This window comes from Mustela nivalis, assembly GCF_964662115.1.
Source record: "Mustela nivalis genome assembly, chromosome: 2".
Taxonomy (NCBI): domain Eukaryota; kingdom Metazoa; phylum Chordata; class Mammalia; order Carnivora; family Mustelidae; genus Mustela; species Mustela nivalis.
Genome location: NC_139021.1, coordinates 39,192,820 through 39,211,881, shown reverse-complemented (window position 1 = coordinate 39,211,881; position 19,062 = coordinate 39,192,820). Strand labels below are relative to the sequence as shown.

General features: G+C 44.0%; 1 protein-coding gene and 1 long non-coding RNA gene across 2 annotated transcripts in view; one reads left to right on the top strand and one right to left on the bottom strand.

Moving 5' to 3' along the window:
* The window catches only part of LOC309860595, a 961,417-nt gene that overhangs the window by 673,225 nt on the left and 269,130 nt on the right, over positions 1-19,062 (bottom strand). The window lies entirely within an intron of this gene.
* Positions 164-19,062, top strand: part of PTDSS1 (phosphatidylserine synthase 1) — a 62,009-nt gene continuing 43,110 nt past the window's right edge. Inside the window, exons 1-2 of the mRNA XM_082722828.1 lie at positions 164-346; positions 11,950-12,041. Coding sequence (XP_082578954.1) covers positions 168-346; positions 11,950-12,041 — 271 coding nt within the window. The 5' untranslated portion in view covers positions 164-167. The remainder of the gene's footprint in view (positions 347-11,949; positions 12,042-19,062) is intronic.

The following is a 19,062-nucleotide window of genomic DNA, read 5'->3' as shown; positions in this document are numbered from 1 at the left end:
GCGACCCCGCCCTCCCGCGCCGGTCCTTCCCTCGGCTTCCAGCCTGTGCTCGGCGCCAGACCCGGCCCCGCCGTCCGGCCGCTCGCCCGCAGCGGCTCGTCACCTCCGGGGTCCCAGCCTCCACGGGCCGGGACCGCCGCCGCCGCCGCAGGACGGGGAGGCGGGCCATGGCGTCCTGCGTGGGGAGCCGGACCCTGAGCAAAGATGATGTGAACTACAAGATGCATTTCCGGATGATCAACGAGCAGCAAGTGGAGGACATCACCATCGACTTCTTCTACCGGCCGCACACCATCACCCTGCTCAGCTTCACCATCGTCAGCCTCATGTACTTCGCCTTCACCCGGTGAGACGGGCCGGGCCGCGTGGAGGGAGCGCCCTGGGGCGAAGGGAAGGGGCTGGCGGGAGGCGGTGGTGAGGAGCGTGGGCCGGTGGAGCTCTGGATGAGGAATCAGGCTGGCTGTTCCACGCACACACTCGCAGACCCACCGCCCTTCAGCTCCTCCACCGGCGCGGTGTCTCACAGCACACCTAGCTTCCTGCCCTAGAGCTCTTCGGGACTGGCATTCGTCCCTACCCTCCAACCCCCACCCTCAACCCCCACCGTGTGCTACCTCCTCCCATACAGCGATTCGGGCCACACCAGGAGCACTCGAGGGTCACCTAGCGCGATGCCCACCTATCCTGTCGTACTGAGCGTCGCTCCCCGAACACATCACGACGCGGCCCCCTCCTCTCCAGCCCTCATCCCTACCGAGCACACCGTATGAATCATCTCCTATGCACCACTTTCAGCACAGACCGCTACACGCTGAAAGCACCTAGGTCCACGGCGTTTCCATGCACCCTACACAGGCCCAGGCCACAACCAGCACCCTTCCTGTGGATCTCCTTCAGTATTCACTGCCGGCCATGCCCAAAATGCACATGTGAGTTGCACTACACAGTCTTTCCCATGCAGCCCCTCCGCTATGCGTGGCACACAAACCATCTAGCATAACCCGTCCCCCAGCCTCAAACAGGACCACAACACAAATGGTGTAGATGGATGTCAAAGCTGATCCTTCCCCTTCCAGCAGAGCTACCTACCACATCTTGTGCATACTGCTGCACAATGAGATATTGTCAAGCAATTGTAGCGGTGCCTGGTGCATAGTATATGCTGTGGAAGTGATAAATAAAACACATAAACCTCAGCATAGCACAACTCTCTTTTCTCCCTGAACACACACACACACACACAAACACTCACACTAGCTCAAAACTTCTGATATATACTTGTGCATAGAAGCTATCCAGCCCAACTCTTAATACCTACATCATATAACTAGTCACTGAACATGTGGCCCCTCACCCACAACCCAGGGAAATATTTCACCCCTGGTTCAGAATGACGTGGGCACTATGGGTCCTACTTACAAGGATTTTTTTTTTTTTTTCCCTGAATAAACTTCTTTAAAGGAAAGGCATGCCTAACACACTCTTATGGCTTAAAAGATTAACCCAGAGAGGTGTAGTTTCGGAGCCAGACGGTTGGCTTCAAATGTCTGTGTGCCCATGGTTGAGTTCCTTCCCCTTTCTCTGAGCCTCAGGATCCGCCCTTGTAAAATGGAGATAAAATATGTACTTACCTCATACAGGTTTATGAGTAATAAATGAGTATGTGTGAATGCACTTAGCAGAGTACCTCATTCTCAATGCACAATTAATGTCAGTTACTTCTCTCCGTGTTTTTATCCAGCAATCAATCTCGTTCCAGGTTGGCAAAAAATGTGTAGAGATATACTGAGTGGTCCCAAGCATTGGAACTTCTGGAATTTCGTGGGTGGGGATTAAGGACTCTAGATGTGTTATGACACATGGGACAGCATAGTACAACAGAGAATGAACTGTATAAATGCTTGTGTGTGCAGATTTCCTGCAAGAGATACACACACGTACACGTGCCCACGTGCACACTCGGAAGTGACAGGGATGCCTCCATTGGGAATCACTGCCATCTTTCAGATTTTTGTAAAACTAAGTATCTTCCCACAACACACTTGTTTCTTACCTCCACAATCCATTTGACTCTTGGGTCTCATTTTGTGTTTATCTGTGTGCATAAACCTACCTTAAACTGTAAGGCATATGTAACAATTACTCGTAATGATTAAGGGATACAGCCACTATAATTGTAAAGTCTTCAGCTAATTCTATGCAGTGGGACTAGACCAGACCTTTCCATAGAATCTATCCAAGAACATATTTCTAGCCCGGGAGGAAAAGCATTCTTGTCTCTAATTATGGGTTACTCTCAAATACTTCATTTGTCATGTCATCTGATTTTACCACCTAATAGCAATGTGGCCACTTCATTTTGCTAAGCCTCAGTTTCCTTATTTGTATGTAAAAAGGAAATATTTATTAATACCCTATTGGATTATCTGTCAGGATTCAGTTCATTTTTTTTAGATAATCTGTGTTTAGATCAGTGCATGCCAAATATTGAGTGCTCAGTAAACATTAGCAGTAACTAATACATCGTTTCATTGTATGTTAATGTCTTCTAAATTATATTTGTGAAGGAGTGAGGATGAAGTGTGCTCTGTTATTGAGAAAAAGGATGAAGGCATTGAAATAGTAGACACTGCTTTGCTTGGGTAACATATATGTCTGGTTAGTATTAATTTCGGTTCAACTTCATCTCCGGTGTGGGTTGACAGTGATGGAATTAGTGCAGGGAGTTTCTTTGGAAATAAGAGAAGTAATTACGGTATTTCATTCTAAATCATGAGAAAAAGAATGAGCCGTTTGTTTCAGCCTTTTATCTTTCATATTATCTAGACCTCTAAGAATAGATCTCTCTTCCTCTTTTCTAATACAGAAATTCACATTCTTTTGTAACTTCCCTTTTGCAGCATATTCTGCCAAAGCAGTCGATAAATTGCTGCAGAGAATATGAATTTTAACAGCTTGTCAGAAGTAATAGAAAAGGCATAATCTGAACCTCAGTCTATGGCCTTTTCCAAAAATAATAATCTTTTTATTTCTTCTAATAGTTTCATAAAGAGAAACCGTATATCGGAGAACTCGTAAATAACAAGTTTCACCTTTTATAAAATCATAAGCCCCATTAGTGCAGATGGTACTTACTACCTCTTACTCATTTTTGTAATGATTTGTGACCCTTTTAAGTGGGGCATTACAGTGATCATTCTATCTTTCTCTGTAAAGATGGAAAATAATGACTTCTTAAATGAAAATTATTCATTCTGTCCTCTTTTGTAATGATTGTCTCTAGCACTTCATACTTATTTTATAACAGAATTTTAGTTGGATGACTATTCAGTACAGTTCCTTCAGGGAAAGCAGAAAAAATGTGTTTTTCAGACACGTGATGTAAAAGTACAGGAGATTGAATACTTTTGGGGTGCCAGTGACCAGGAGGTGAGCCACGGTAGCTGGGTCCTGTCCTATGCTTCAGAGACACAGCGAGAAATTAGGATCATGCAAGAATAGACACCACACATGGAAGTGTGAGATGGGTTTGGATTTGTCAAGTAGTTCTTTTGTTATATAGCAGCTAGGCCAACTCACAGTTAAATCATAGTGTTTAAATCTCCTGTCTCTCTCACTGTCATTAAAAGTAAACCCAGGGGCGCCTGGGTGGCTCAGTGGGTTAAGCCTCTGCCTTCGGCTCAGGTCAGGGTCTTGGGGTCCTGGGATCAAGGCCCGCATCTGGCTCTCTGCTCAGCAGGGAGCCTGCTCCCCCTTTGCTCTCTGCCTGCCTCTTTGCTTACTTGTGATCTCTCTCTCTCTGTCAAATAAATAAATAAGATCTTAAAAAAAAAAAAAAAGAAAAGAAAAAAAAAACAGATAAAGCCACATGCAATCATTCTCTCCAAGCTCATTTTGCCACATTTGAGAAGTTTTCTTTTACGATAAATACTTTGGCATAGGTCTTGGAAGTTCGTTCAGCCAAAGTGGGGCAAGGAGAACGTTTGTCTCAAGTTCAGAGTAGAATTACTGAGGTGCTGCGTGTTTATTCTGCTTGCAGAGATTGGCAAACCTGGCCGTAGTGCGTGGCCCAAATGGCAAAAGCTTGAACATCAGATTTGAAAACACCAAGATCTGCTAAGCCCCTGTCACAGCAGCCCACTCTCTCCTTAAGAGGCACTTGGCAGTAAGACTGAGGAATCTGTCTCTCTTGTCCAGTCATCACTTAACCCAGAAGAGAGTGCCTTCCTGCACTTTGCTGTCCCCAAGTCCTTCTCAGTCTGTCGGTGCTGGCTCTCTCCTTGATGGAGACTCAGGAGACAGGAAGGCAGGGATGTGGACAGATTTTTGATTGGTTTGTTCTTATTTACTTGCTAAGAGTGGTTTTTATTTCATTTCCCTGAGTGGGCTTGGAGCTCCAGTTCTTCCTCAGGTCCCCAAGCCTTACTTAGTTCTGCCTTCTTTGTCACCCCCCTCATAGAGACCTGCCAGCATTCCCCTTTTCTTTCCCCTTTAGCCCATATAAATCCCATTAGAAAATGTCTCCTGATACTGCTGATTCAGTTGTCTTGGTTCTGTTTCCTTTATGTACATCATGTTCTTTCTCTCCCATTAACAGAAGACCTGGATGTCCCTGTTCCCTGACACCAGCTCTGTTAAGTGATGGCCCACAGCGGCTGTATGCTGGGGTTCAACTAGCCCTGGGGGGGAACAGAGCACACTATCAGGAGGTGCCCTCTGATGAGGTCCAGTTACCAGAGATATCACGTTTCTCTTTCCTACTTCCTGTTTGAATCCTATTTCTCCTTGGATTTCAGTAAGCATCTTCTATATCCTTTCTTATATTTACATCTGCTGTCTTAGCTCCCTAATATGATTATAAGCTTGTTGGAGGGGGAAATGTATCCTCTATTTCTTTGGGATCTTCTATAGGAAATAGGTTCCTGGGTGACCTCAGATGTTTATTTGGTTTAAATGCTGCCTTACCTCCCAGGGATTGCATGCTACCAATTGCTACCTGGTGTTTAGCATTTTAGCTAGAAATCTGTTACCGAGGGTCATTCAATGAGTCTTATGATAATAATCCTCAGATTTTTAGCCTCAGATTTTTGTAGGGAAGTTAGCAGTTTTTTTAGTCTCCCTGAATCCAGAAACTGGGCCTTATTTGGTCAGCCACGACTGCTTCCTGAGCGCTTGGCCCTGGCATCCTGTTTAATTCAGTTCATCTGTTCGAAAGTCCAGGTGTTTGTTGACGTGGAATAGACCTGGTCTATCTGCACCAGGTCTCACTGGGCCTTCCCAGCTCTCAGAGCTCTTCTCCTCTCCCCAGGCCCAGGCCTTGGCTCAGCAATCCCCTTATCCTTTGGGGCAGTATGCTCCCAAACCTTTACTCCATCTCCCTCCCATCTGTCTTCCACACTGCTGCCCTCATGACCTTCTAAGACAAAGTTATGACCCCATCTTTCCCTGCATACAATCTGTCACTGCATCCGCATCACCTGTAGGGGATGCTGGCTGGACTCAGGTCTTTCATTGTAGGGGATTCTGCTTCTCTAGCCTTGCCCATCCCCCTCCCCAACACCTGCACACAGGGCACACAGCAGGCCCAGTTGGCTCACCAACCCCACACCCAGTGCCAGGCTGGTGGTTCTCTGCTCCTGGAGAGCACTTCCTGGAGATTTCTCTCTAACCACGAGCCCATGGCATCCTCCACAGTCACCTGGATGATGAGCCCCTTCCTGGACCTTTCTGGGTTGTTTGAGGAAGACAGGTTTATATACTTCCAAATATCTTCAATTCTTCTATGCCTCTTACTGGCATTATAATATTTGTTACTATATTGATTTCTTGAGGCCAAATACCTTAATCATCCCAAGATACACACCCAGTAAATGCTGAATGCATCAGATACCAGATATCATTTATCCAATAAAAACTTAAAAAAACCACTCTTCTCCTTTGGTTGACAGATCTAAGTTACAGTTCTTGACAATGACTGTAACTTACTGTAAAATGAAATGAATGTAGTCCTTAAATACCAAAGCTAGTCAACATGGATCCACTTTGTAACCTGGGACTAGGTTTTCCATTGGGACAGAGGATCCTTATCAGGGACCTTATCAACGTGACCCTACCTGTGTGTCTCAATTTCAAGGACTCCTATTAAAGGGATGGGAAGGAGAAGATTAGGGGAGGGAGGACAACCCCTTGGCACCTTAGGAGTCTTGGTAAAAGGTTCCTGTCTGCCTGGTCCTGAGGAGGAAGCCTTGTTGAGGGGACATGTGGGCGTGTGAGCAAGTGCATGGAGTTTGCTTCAGTTTCCTACAGTTGGCCTCCCCTACTGCCTGTAGTCAAACACTCAACAGACACAGAATCTGAGTCCAGAATTTTTTCTGGGTGCAAAGTTTTTTTAGTTCAGGACTTTCTTTTTTTTTTTTTTTTTTTTTTTAAGATTTTATTTATTTATTTGACAGACAGAGATCACAAGTAGGCAGAGAGGCAGGCAGAGAGAGAGAGAGAGAGAGGGAAGCAGGCTTCCTGCGGAGCAGAGAGCCCGATGCAGGGCTCGATCCCAGGACCCTGAGATCATGACCCGAGCCGAAGGCAGCAGCCCAAACCACTGAGCCACCCAGGCGCCCCAGTTCAGGACTTTCCTTCCACTTTCCTGCTCTTAGGACATTCTCTGTTCTCTGGACAGTTAGTTCCTTAGATAGGTTGGAACAACATTCGACAGAAGGAGTTGAACTGTTAGGCTATTTGACTGGCCATCCCCACTGGGACCAGAAAGCCACTGTTGGTGCCCACCGTGGGCTCAGGCTGTGGTTCACCCTCACGTAACCTCTGAGTCCCTGGGCCCACTCAGCCATAGCATCTCGCTCATTCCAGCGCCCACCGTATTGAGAAAGCCTGCTGTGTGCCAAGGATTGTGCTGGGCACCGGAGGTAGCTCAGAGGAATGAGATGGGACCTGTGCCCTCTGGAGCTTAAATTACAATTTTATTGTTATCTGCCCATTCAGTATTTTCACTGTGTGTAGTCACGGCTACCCCCACACACTTCCCAAGCACCTCCTAAATTTGGCAGAGGGGGAGAAGGACTTCGCCTGCCCCCCACCCCAGCTAGTCTGTCTGTATCATCTTGTTAAATGTAGCAGTCTTGACCTAGAGCCAGTGTTCCAGAAGCCTTGGCTCCTCCTTCCACGCAGTCTCTTATTTGTGTATAACTGTGGGCCAGAGCAAGCCAAGAGCTTTATCTCCCTCATCCTTCATGGCAAGATAATCCTCCTCCCCAGAACTGTGGGGCAGTTAAAATAAAATGCCAGCTGCAGAAGTTACTTGGCAAGTTCAGAGCACCAGAAGAGGAGACATTTGTGGCCATGGCTGCAGTAGATCTTGGGAGAAAATTGGGGCTGTGGTCAAGGTTGTCAGAGCTGGGCGAGCTGGCGGGGTGGGGTGCCGGCGGGAACGTTGGGCCATGCATTTCATTCTCTCTCTGTGCATCTACCTCTTGTGAGGGACCTGTCTAGCTGTGGCGGGAACACCCTTGCCACTCTCAAGAGGCTTGTGGGGCTGGGCACTGATGGTGCTCATGTTCCTTCTTATGCTCACCAGCTCGCCCTCCCATCTTTGATCATAGAAGTCTGATCTTGACTGTGTATTGTCCATTTATCTAACAACACTGCTGTCTGTCTTAGATAGGTTTCCCCCACCCTCCAATTAGATAAAAAAAACTACCAACTTACAGACCCCACTGCTGCTTTTTTTCAGTTTAGTCAGCCTTTTTTTCCCCTACTGAAACTAAGCCACCCGTTTGATCCTTTCTAATAAAATCGGTCAAAATTTTTACAGAATTGCAGTTTCCTTGGTTTTATGTCTTTTTTTATAGCTGACCTTAAGTTTTTATACATTTAATGTTGTATATTTTCAAGCATTTTTGACTAGTGAGTGAATCTTAAATAGAGACTGGTTGGCTGTTACCCTTGGTTTAAGTCAAGTTTTAGTTAACTGTTTTGAAAAGTGTTATGTATCACATTGCTTGAAAGCCAAAATATACCTAAGGGTATGGGGAGAAAAGGTATGGGGAGAGGTCTGGCTCCCACTTGCACCCCCCCCCCCTTTAGAGGAAACCGGTGTTGCCACTTCTTGGGTACATTTCCAGAGACACAGTGTGCATACACATGCCTACTTTTTTGAGGAGAATATTTGTTTCCTATGTGCACTATTCTACAACTTGCTTTATCTCACCATGTCTCTTAAGATTTTATTTATTTGACAGAGAGAGATCACAAGTAGACAGAGAGGCAAGCAGAGAGAGAGAGGGAAGCAGGCTCCCTGCTGAGCAGAGAGCTGGATGTGGGACTCGATCCCAGGACCCTGAGATCATGACCTGAACCGAAGGCAGCGGTTTAACCCACTGAGCCACCCAGGCGCCCCTCATCATGTCTCTTATTCTGTAGCAGTCAACTTAAAAAGATCTTCTTCGTTCTTTTTCTGGTTGCGTCGTATTCCATTATGAATAAATAAACTCTGTAATTTATTTCATCAGTTCCCATTCAGTGGACATTGATTTAGCTTGTTTCCATCCTTTTGCTAATACATATAATGCCCCAGTGCACAACTTTGTACCCATGCGATTTTCCGTAAATGAGGGTATATTTGTGGCATAAGTTCCCATTCGTGGAATTGCTGAGTCACAGGGTATGTGCATTTATAAAGTTCATATGTTGCCAAATTGCCCTACATTAAGGTGGTTTCAATTTATACTACCCCTGGCAATTTATACTACCCCTGGCAAATACCCCTGTTTGTATTTTTCTTCATATCCCCTCCAGCTCAGTCATTCAGTTTTTACCTTTGTCATAGGCACATTTAAAAAATGATCTCCTGGTGTTGTTTTAATTTGTCTTTTACCACGGGTGAAAGTGAGCATCTTTTCACTTGCCCGAGAGCCACTGGATTTCCTGCTCTGAACTGTCTCTTCATATCCTTCAACCATCTTTCTGGGTTTTTTTCTTTGTCCATTTGTTGTTCTTTCTATTAATTGATATTGCGGTGAGTGCTTTGTGTATTGGGGAAGTTAATTGACTCTTTCCCTTGATCTAAGTTCCAAGTTTATCACTTGTCCTTTACTGATTTCTTTGTTGTGCAGATTAACCAGCTTTTTTTCCTTAGTGATTTCTGTAGGTAGGTCCCTACTCTGGAATTCCTGTGTTTCGGTTTTGGTTCTTTAATTCATTCATTGTTTCTTCCAGAACATTTCTGGGTCTTTGTTTTAGAGTTTGGGGTTTGGGGTTTTTTTGTTGCTGTTGTTGTTACTGGGTTTTTGTTTTTTTTTTTAACTTTTATTCTTTGAATCATCCAGAGTATATTTTAATATAAAGGATGAGTTACAGAATCAACCTTTTCCCAGGCAACAGTTAATTTATTTCAGCCTTGCTTTTATTTTATTTGTAACGTACAGGTGTGTGCCCTTTCAAACTCTCTTATGCCATCCCTGTACATCTAACATGAGTCAGATAGATTTAGGATGACATAATTTTTTTATGAGACAGCTTGGCATAGGGAAAGCTTGTCATCTTCAGAGCCTAAGAGACCTGGTTTCAAATGGGAACTCTGCAGCTTCTTAGGTATGTAGGCTTGGGCAAATTAAAATTATGTAACCTTTCTGAGCCTTTGTTGCCTCATTTGTAAAATATGGTTGATAGTACCCCATTTCATAGATCGGTTGTGACAGTTAGAGATGATGTTTAGAAACTGCCTGTCCTGTGCCTGGTACACAGTAAATACTTGATAATGGGGAGCTGTTATTATTGTCATTATTGTTACCAATATGGGTAGTGTGATGTTGGCTTGAATGAGGACATTGTGTCCCTCCAGTCCCTGTGTGTAGCCATTCTTCAATAAAAGTGCATCCTGGAAATTGGATATAGGGTTTCCCTGCCTAAGCCAAAAGCCATGGCAGGTGCCCTAGTAAATGTGTTCATAACCTCTGGGCAGATGTTTGATTGTTGGGGTGTACATTAAAATACGATTGCACTTTGCTGTAAGAGGAAGTCCATCTGATCGTGTAGTTCGGTTTTATAGGCAGATCTATGAAGTTAACTGTGAATCATTGTTTCCTCACCATTAGTGTTAGTGCTCTTGGGCCAGATGATGATTTAAAGAATGGGATCTGTATGCTTTCTTATCTCGGAACCTTGTGTTAAGTCCTGTTGTAAATCTGGAAATTACTTAATTGGGCGCAGTTACCTGAACAGAAGTTGTTATCTAAGTTAACTTATCATTTGAAGCCCAGTACCCAAGGACCTAGCCTTTAACTGGGTAATTGATCACTGTGTCATTCCACACCTCTTCATGTATGCCGATGCTCAAGATTGTTTAATACGTTAACTTGATTTTCCTGTAAGTTTCTTTTTTTAACCTCTTTCTTTTCCTCCAGTAATGTTTAATCTTAATTTAATATCTGTCTTTTGAAAGACCTTTCGCTGCAGTCCTTGCGCATATAAAAACTCAACGTCCAAAAATCAATTTTAAAATTATTGCTACTAGTCTCATTATGTCTGAATATCTCCTTCCGTTCTGTTCTCCTGTTTTCTGTCTTCTCATCCTGCACCTTTTTAAACTGAAATGCTAGACTTCCCTCTCTCAAGCTTCTTAATAATTTATCAATAATTCAGAAAATCTTACTGTCTGAGATTTCTGTTTTCCCTCTTTTGTTTGCTTCTCTTGAGTCCCAAGAATGTTACTAGACTTGTCTCTTTTTTTTTCTTTTTTAATATAAACTGTCAAGCTAATTTTTCTCTGCCATCAGTGTTAAGAAAATTTCCGTTTGGGAAATTTTACATGGTTTTATACAGTAGATTTTCTTCCTAATCAGTAATCAGTCCACAAATATCCATCGAGGGCTTATTGTGTGCCAGCCTTTGAGGACACCATGGGTGAATAATGTCCTACCTTCAGGACTTTATTTTCTATATTTATTTTGTTTTGGCAGGAGAGGGGAGGCAGAAGGTGGGGTAGAGAGAGAGAGTCCTAAGCAAGTCCATGCCCAACATGGAGCCAGTGTGGGGCTCGATCTCACATCCCCTGAGATCATGACCTGGGCTGAAATCAAGAGTCGGATACTAAACCGAGTGAGCCACCCACATGCTTCAGGAGTGTACCTTCTATATTGAAGACAGACAACGTATCAATTAACAAATGGGATCATTTCAATTATTAAGGTTATAAAGGAGATAAATAGAGCAATATATTAGAAGTGACCAGGCACAGAGTGAGCAAACTCATCCCTTTTCTTCATAGTTCTTTTGCTTCTGGTCTGACTCTAAATCTTGTATTCTGTTTTCTCATGATTTTTCTTTTAGTACTGTTTTCTGGTGCTTTCTTATTACCCAACATTTTGCCCTTTTCATTCATCCCTTAGATGACCAACTGCCCATTTTTAAGAACTGATAGATAATCTCATTGCATTGTGCTTTTCTTCCTTATAATCTTACGCTTTCTTTCTGACTTCTAAAAATTTCTTTGCCATGGTGTACATGATAAAGGTTATCTTTAGTCATTCTTGAAATCAAAAGACATTTCTCCAAAATAAACCTACTTTTTGACATCCTGGGGGGGGTGTTTGTGTGTAAAGTATACATACATATATATATATTAAAAATATATATAAAATTATATATATATATATATCATTTTTTTTGAAGAATAAGAAGAGTGATTTTCAGATGTTTGTGTCAGTGGAATGTGTGTCAGTATGTAAGGATGCCAACTGCATTTCTCCTAAGACTGGATTTTACTATAAAATAGTTATTTTAGGAAAGGACAGTGAGGGGTAAGTAGCGTGTGTAAAGACTTTGCTTGCAAAATGAAGTTAACAATCTTTGGTTTTTAGAACACGGAACTCTTATGCCTTCTGGATTGACTGTTTAAGTCTGAAAATGAATACTCAGTGTTTTCTTTTCTGTTTTCAGGGATGACTCTGTCCCAGAGGACAACATCTGGAGGGGCATCCTCTCTGTCATTTTCTTCTTCCTTATCATCAGTGTGTTAGCTTTTCCCAATGGTAAGTGATGTCACGCTTTACCACATTTCTTCTGTGCATTGTGCCCCTTTGGTGTTTTTTGAGAGGCATGCCATCTAGAAGATGAAACCAGAAGGTGGGAATAAAAACTTAAGCTGTGGTGTTTAGGCTTTGCCTAACCAGGCTCTGCCACTGGCTAACTCTGTGGCCCTGGGGAAGACCCCCAGCTTCTTCCCAAGTGTTTGAGTCTCTCTCTTCTGTAAATGGAGATTATCAGGTACGTACTCTTGAAAGGGTTAGTTAAATTACTGCATGTTAAATTCTCTGAGTAGTGACTGACAGATTGTAAGCTCTCCATAAGTGTCAGCTGTTCTTACTGTTGCTATCTTTACTGTATCAACTGAGTCATAAAATACTCAATTATTATTTAGTCCTTTTTGCTAAGGACAGGGTCAGTGTTGTAATGAATATTACTTAAATAATGTGTTGTCCCAGGTGATCTTTAATCATGGTGCACTTTGCTGATCATGCATTTGGGATATGAATTTTCATGATCGGGTATTAAAAAAAGACAATTACTACTGTGAATTTTATCCCCTATCATGATTATAGTGTGAGGAAATGTTTTTTCTTGTGTGTGTATTTTGGGGTTTTTTGTTTATATATTTGTTTGTTTTTTAAAGATTTTATTTATTTATTTGACAGACAGAGATCACAAGTAGGCAGAGAGGCAGGCAGAGAGAGAGGGGGAAGCAGGCTCCCTGCTGAGCAGAAAGCCCCATCCGGGGCTTCATCCCAGGACCCTGGGATCATGACCTGAGCCAAAGGCAGAGGCTTTAACCCACTGAGCCACCCAGGTGCCCCTGTTTGTTTATTTTTTAAAGGGAGATACTTGGGTGGCTCAGTCAGTTAAGGATCTGCCTTCAGTTCAGGTCGTGATCCCAGGGTCCTGGTATCGAGCCCCAGGTTGGGTTCTCTGGTCAGCAGGGGACTTGCTTTCCTCTCTCCCTCTGCCAGTCCCCCTGCTTCTGCTCTCTCTCTCTTGCTCTCTCTCGCTCTCTCTGTTAAATAAAATAAAATCTTTTTTAAAAAAAAAAAAAGCTACCTTACTTAAGATTCATTCCTTTCCTCTGGATTGTCCCTTTGTTTTTTTTTAATCCTCTTCAGTAACTTCTCCCTAGAATATTCTGTACTTATTCCCTATAACCATTTTTAAATGCTGCTTTTTTTTTTTTTATATCCTGTTCTTTTACTCTTAAGATATTTTGAAAGTGTTCAGTCTTACCTACGCATTATGCTCCATGCGTCCTCCTCGGGTTTAAACTTCACACTTGAGGGTGTGTTTCTTCTCTTATCCTCCCATTTATTCAGTGGAATAATGTGTAATGTAAGAAACCCATTGTGAGTGTTACTCATTGCTACTTGGAAATCTACCATGGCAACAAAGTTCTAATACCAATTCCAAGTTATGTGTGTTGTGGGGGGGCAGGTAGCAGGGATAGGGTGTTCCCCCATCAATAAGCAATTTTTAGATACTAGTTGGCAACCCTCTAGTTCAACTCAGTTCTGACACTGTCTACCCAGAATTACCATCAGATCCCACAGGTTAAGGGCTCATAGAGGCCACTGCAGATGCCATTTGCAAGTCCGAGGTTTTCACCTGCACTTCTGACCAAATGGTTATAAATCAGAGGTTCCCATGACCCCTCCCTGGGCTCGACTGATTTGCTAACATGGGTCACTGGATGCAGGAAATGGGTTTACTCACTAACTGACGGTACCATTTTATTGCAAAGAATACTCATCAACAGATGAGAGATGAGTATAGGATAAGGTATGTGGGGTGGGTCTAGGAGTTTCCATGCACTCTCCACAATGTGTCACTCTTCTGATGTCAGAAAAGTGTTCAGCAACCCAGGAACTCTCCCAAATCCCCTCCTTTTGGGTTTTTTTGGAAGCCCCATTTACATAGGCATGATCGATCCATCATCGGCCATTGGGAATTGAACTCAACCTCCAGCCTTTCACCCTTCCCCAGAGGTCTTAGGGATGGGATTGAAAGTTCCAACTCTGTAATCATGTGTTTGGCTCCACTGGCAACCAGCCCCATCCTTAGGCACTTTGCTAAGGTCTCATTAACATAGCAAAAAATATTCATTATTCTCATCACTTGAAATTGCAAGGGCTTTAGGAGCTCTGTGCCAGAAGAGGGCACAAAGACCAAATCTATAGTTCTTATTGTAAATCACAGTATCACACATGGCACGGTCTTCAGTATTTCCAAGATGATGGCAATGGCATTCTGTTCTGTATTTTTGCTTAATCCAATGCAGCTCTATGTGCCTTTTACTGGGAGCGTAACAATCTAACCAGTAAAAAGCATAACTGAATCCTTACGAGAATGAATTGTTGTAGATAACCAAGTTCTTTAACAGTTGAGTTTAACTCTCCAACCACTCAAGCTTCTAGATTAAATGTTTAGTGGAAAACTTTCAAGATGTGAAAACCTGGTCTCAGTCAATGCAGGCTGCTGTTGCAGAATACAGGTACCGAGGATTTAAACAGCACAAGATTCATCCTGTGGCAGAATGCCTCTCCAGCTGGGAACCTATGAAACCAAACATGTGTTTACAAAGTCGGGTAGTGGGACTGGCACAGGATACACACTCCCATCCCAAAAGGGAGAAATGGGAAAGAAGGGAGGGTGACAAGTCCCAAGCAAGTTCAAAACCAGGAAGGCAAACTCGGTGAGACTTTAAGGGTTAAGAATAACCAATCCTGGGAGCACCTGACTGGCTCAGTCAGTAGAGCATGTGACTTGATCTCCATGTCGTGAGTTCCAGCCCCATGTAGGAGGTAGTGTCAACTTAAAAAAAAAAAAAAGAAGAAGAAGAAGAATCAGAGTTCTTTGGCTCAATGCTCTGCCTTCCAGATTTGGGGTAGTAATAGTCTGCTTCCATAGCTCTGCCCAGCTAGGATTTGGCCTGCTTGCATGGCTCTGCTAGGTGTTGTCTTGCATTTTGAAACTCAGATGAAGATATTCTCCCCACTTTTCATCTCCTCAGTGGCCCATGCACTCTAAGGCCTGTGGTGGAAATGACAGCCCAGATAATCTCCCAGTCACATTTAAGGTCCTTCACCCTGTGTCTTAAAGAAGAGCAAATGTTCATAGCCAAGTAACTCTCTGGTCTTGTAGGGTGCAAGAGGTCCAACAGAAGTCTTCACTGTAGTGGTTAGGATTATCACATCATGAATTTTGTCAGGGGACACAAGCATCCGGCCTGTCACACCTGCATACCTTACGCAGATCTGACAAACATAGTTTGTTCTTTCTGTGATGATTGAGAGTTCTGGAAATGCACAATTATGATGTAAGTATGAGTATGATGACTCGATGTCCATGGTATGGCTAGGTCATGGAATGAAGGGGTACTGACCCTACTATAGAATTTTCTAGGAAAAGTTCCTGATGGCAAAGAGCTTTTTTGGCTAATTGCCAACTTACTTTTCCCTCTGTCTTCCAACACACAGAACCTCAGAATTTGGAATTTTTGGTTAAGAGGAGAGCTTGGATATTATGCAGCCCATCCATTCTTTCAACGGTCGTGCATTATAGAATAGCTAAGTAGCCGCTTGCTGCATAAAACATTCTATACACATGAACCACCCGAGTCTGTAGGTGGTCCCCTAAGCTCCGGAAGCTGGCCTTTTCCTCTAAACATGGCATAAAAATACAGCCCAAAGCAAAGAGATGCTGAGCCCAGAAGGAGGGTGAGCAGGTGACCATTAAAGTGGTGGTGACAGGGCACCTAGGTGGCTCAGTCGTTGAGCATTTGCCTTCAGGTCAGGTCATGATCCTAGAGTCCCAGGATCGAGTCCCACATCGGGCTCCCAGCTCTGCGGTGAGTCTACTTCTCCCTCTCACCTTCTCCCCCTCATGCTTTCTCTCATTCTCTCTCTCTCAAATAAACAAAATCTTTAAAGTGGTGGAGACAACCACTCCTCCTTTAGCCATCCTGCTGCTTACTCCAATGTCCATTACTGCTCTGCGCCCTTTGTTCTTACTTCATATCTAGTCCATACCTATCCTATTAGCTTTTTTTTTTTTTTTTTAAAAAAAAAAAAAAAAAAAAAAAACAAAACATCAGTCAAGGCATGCTAGGTGCTCAGGGAACTGGTCAGTCCAGAGGGCTCGGGTCTGTTCTGCAAGCCTTAAGCTTTTCTTGGCTGCATGTTCACTGTTGCTGAGTTCTCACAGGTAGCTTCTCCACAGCGCTGAAGATTTCTTTTCTGCCTTTCTTTTTTTTTTTTTTTTTTCTTTTTAAGCTTGCCTTTTCTTTTTCCAGTGCCATTTTTGAAGTCTGAGGATTCTCAAAGATGAGTCACTCAATAGCCATGATTCTGTGTTTTTCTAGCCATCCCTTCCATGAGGCTTTCCAAGAGAGGGCTTGGGGGTTCATTAGCAGATGATTTTCTGCGGGCACCCAGGGTGCCGAAGGTCGGGAGAGGAAGTCTATCGGACCTAACATATGGCATGCTTTCTGCTGGTTTTTTCTTCTGTTCCTTAATGAAGTCCTCCAGTCTTCAAAGTCCACTTAACCCACTCAGTCTATCACTGTGGGACTGTGCTCTTGTTTGCCTTCTGGGAAGATAAAAGTTAAGTTTGTTTTATGCTTTTCTTATCCTGGCTTGTTACTTCGTGACACATACAAAGTGGGGAGGACCCATAGGCCCGTGTGGTTCATTCAGCCTGCTCGGTTTACAGCTGCGAAAGCTGAGACGCTCGGCCCTCATTGAGCCCCAAGAGGTCACCTGGCCACTCGATGTCAGCCTGGTGAGAGGGCCTCATCTCCTTTAGTCTGTCTTGTTCTGGTTAATTCTCTTACTAGGTCCACTGGGATGTGTTTTTATCTCTGTCATCCTATATGTTTTTGTCTCCTTTTTCTTCTGTTCTTCTCTATCAGTGTCTGGCTTTTCTTTTTTCCCAGGAATATAATCTTAGTGTCTTCGTTGGTCTGTACCGCGTGGGTGATTGTGTCCATGATCCTCCATTGCCCACATGTCACCTGTGACCAGAGGGGCTAGCAGGAAGGAAGGAGCCTTCTTCTCTCTCTCAATCTCTCTCTCTCTCTCTCTCTTTTTTTTTTTTTTAGATTTTTAAAATTTATTTGTCAGAGAGAGAGCGAGCGAGCACAAGCATGGGGAGTGGAAGGCAGAGGGAGGAACAAACTCCCCGCTGAGCTGAGTGGCCAATTCAGGACTAGATCCCAGGACCCTGGGATCATGACCTGAACTGAAGGCAGACGCTTAACCAACTGAGTCACCCAGGTGCCTCCTTCTCTCTCTTTTATCTCATCTCTTCCCCCGACATCCTTCCCGTGCCATCTCGTGTGTGCTTGCACTCACACCCCTCCCCTGTAGGCAGAACATGCTAGAAAGGTTTTTCAGTAGATACAGAAAAAGACAATAGCAGTTCAGTATTCTGTGTAGGGAAAGATTAGACTGTTAGGACAGCACCTAGTGAGAGGGATTCTCTTGAAGCCGTGTATGCATAGCAAACACTGTGTCTGCCTTGTTTTCTCAAGATTTCTTTGTCCATTCTTTACATAAGATCAGTAAAACTGAATTTTCCACAGTGAAGAATGTTCTTATTGAATATTTTAAATATTATTATTAGTATTTATTATATATTATATTAATAATCATTATTATCAATGTTACTATTATTGAATATTATTATTGAATATTTTTAAGTTAGGGGTGGCTTTAGAAGGTGCCAGTGTGGATGATGGGGGAGCTGACCAGGCCCTTGGGAAAGGGTGCTCCCAAGCTATGTGGGGGGGTCTTCTCCCAGAGCCAGCACTCAGACTTCAGACCTTCCCAGGAGGCCCCCCGATGCTGGGGGGCTGCTTCTCTCAGCAGAGTGTACATACCTCTTCTTGTTCCAGTCTTGTCAACTTGCTTTCTCTTTTCCCCCACCCTTGGCACAGTCTCAGATTAGGTAATGAAAATGGATGGGAGAAACAGAGCCCAACGTTAGCCTTCTCCTTGAAAGGCAGTTTTGGGGGAGTGCCGGCAGTGCATGGCATGCCCAGAATGGCTCTGTTTTGGCAACTTCGAATGAGTTTCTCCTTGACCTACCAAAGGCTACCCTGCATGTTGTAGTGCACGCCTAGATTCGATTGTGTCCCTGTGTCTTGTCTGTGTGAGCTCATCTATGCTAGGTGGTAGACTCAGTCTTCTCCTTCAGGAAGCTGGCGGTGGGGGCAGGGGGGGGTAGCATGATGCTTTTTGTAGTCTAAATAACCAAGGAAGCCTTTAACTTTCTCCATAGGGTTTTATAACGGGATGCTTTTGGCCACAAGTAAGAGGAAACCCATTTCAAAATGGCTTGAAGCATAAAGGGAATGTTTCTTTCCCACATGTCAGGAAGTCCTGAGATCCAGTGGTTCCAGGGTTGGCTAATTGAGCCACTTGGTGACATGCGAAGACCCAAGCTCCTTACCTTGTTCTGCACCATCCTCAGCCCGTGGGTGCTGTTTTGGCTTCCCTGAGGACCCCGGGAGAGCTGCTGCAGTGTGGATAGACAGCCTCGGGCGACATCCAGTGCAGGAGGAGGGCGCTTCTTCTGTCTGTCTCTTTAAGGGAGAAGAAACCCTTTCTAGAAACCCTCCAGCGCACTTGTCCTCGATTCTCTTTGACTCGAATTGGGCCCTGTGCCTCTCCTCCATCCAGACCTGAGACAGGAACCTATAGTCCCCTAAGGAGGAGGCACATGATAGGTCTGCCCTGACCAGAAGAAGGAAAGAAAAAGGATGGCTTCCGTAGGCTTAGATTTTTACCACTGTGTTATCTGGGAGAGGATTGGACTCTCAAACAGAATTTCATCCCCAGGGTGAGCGGCTGGGGTAGGTGCTAGAATTGCTTCCTTCGGGCCTGTGAGCAGACATGGAGGGAGAGACCCCAGGTAAGGCCAGGGACAGAGGACCCGTTAATCTATACCGCGCTGCTTCTTTCTTTCTTCTCTCTCATTCTCTATCACTTACCTTACATTTTTTTTTTC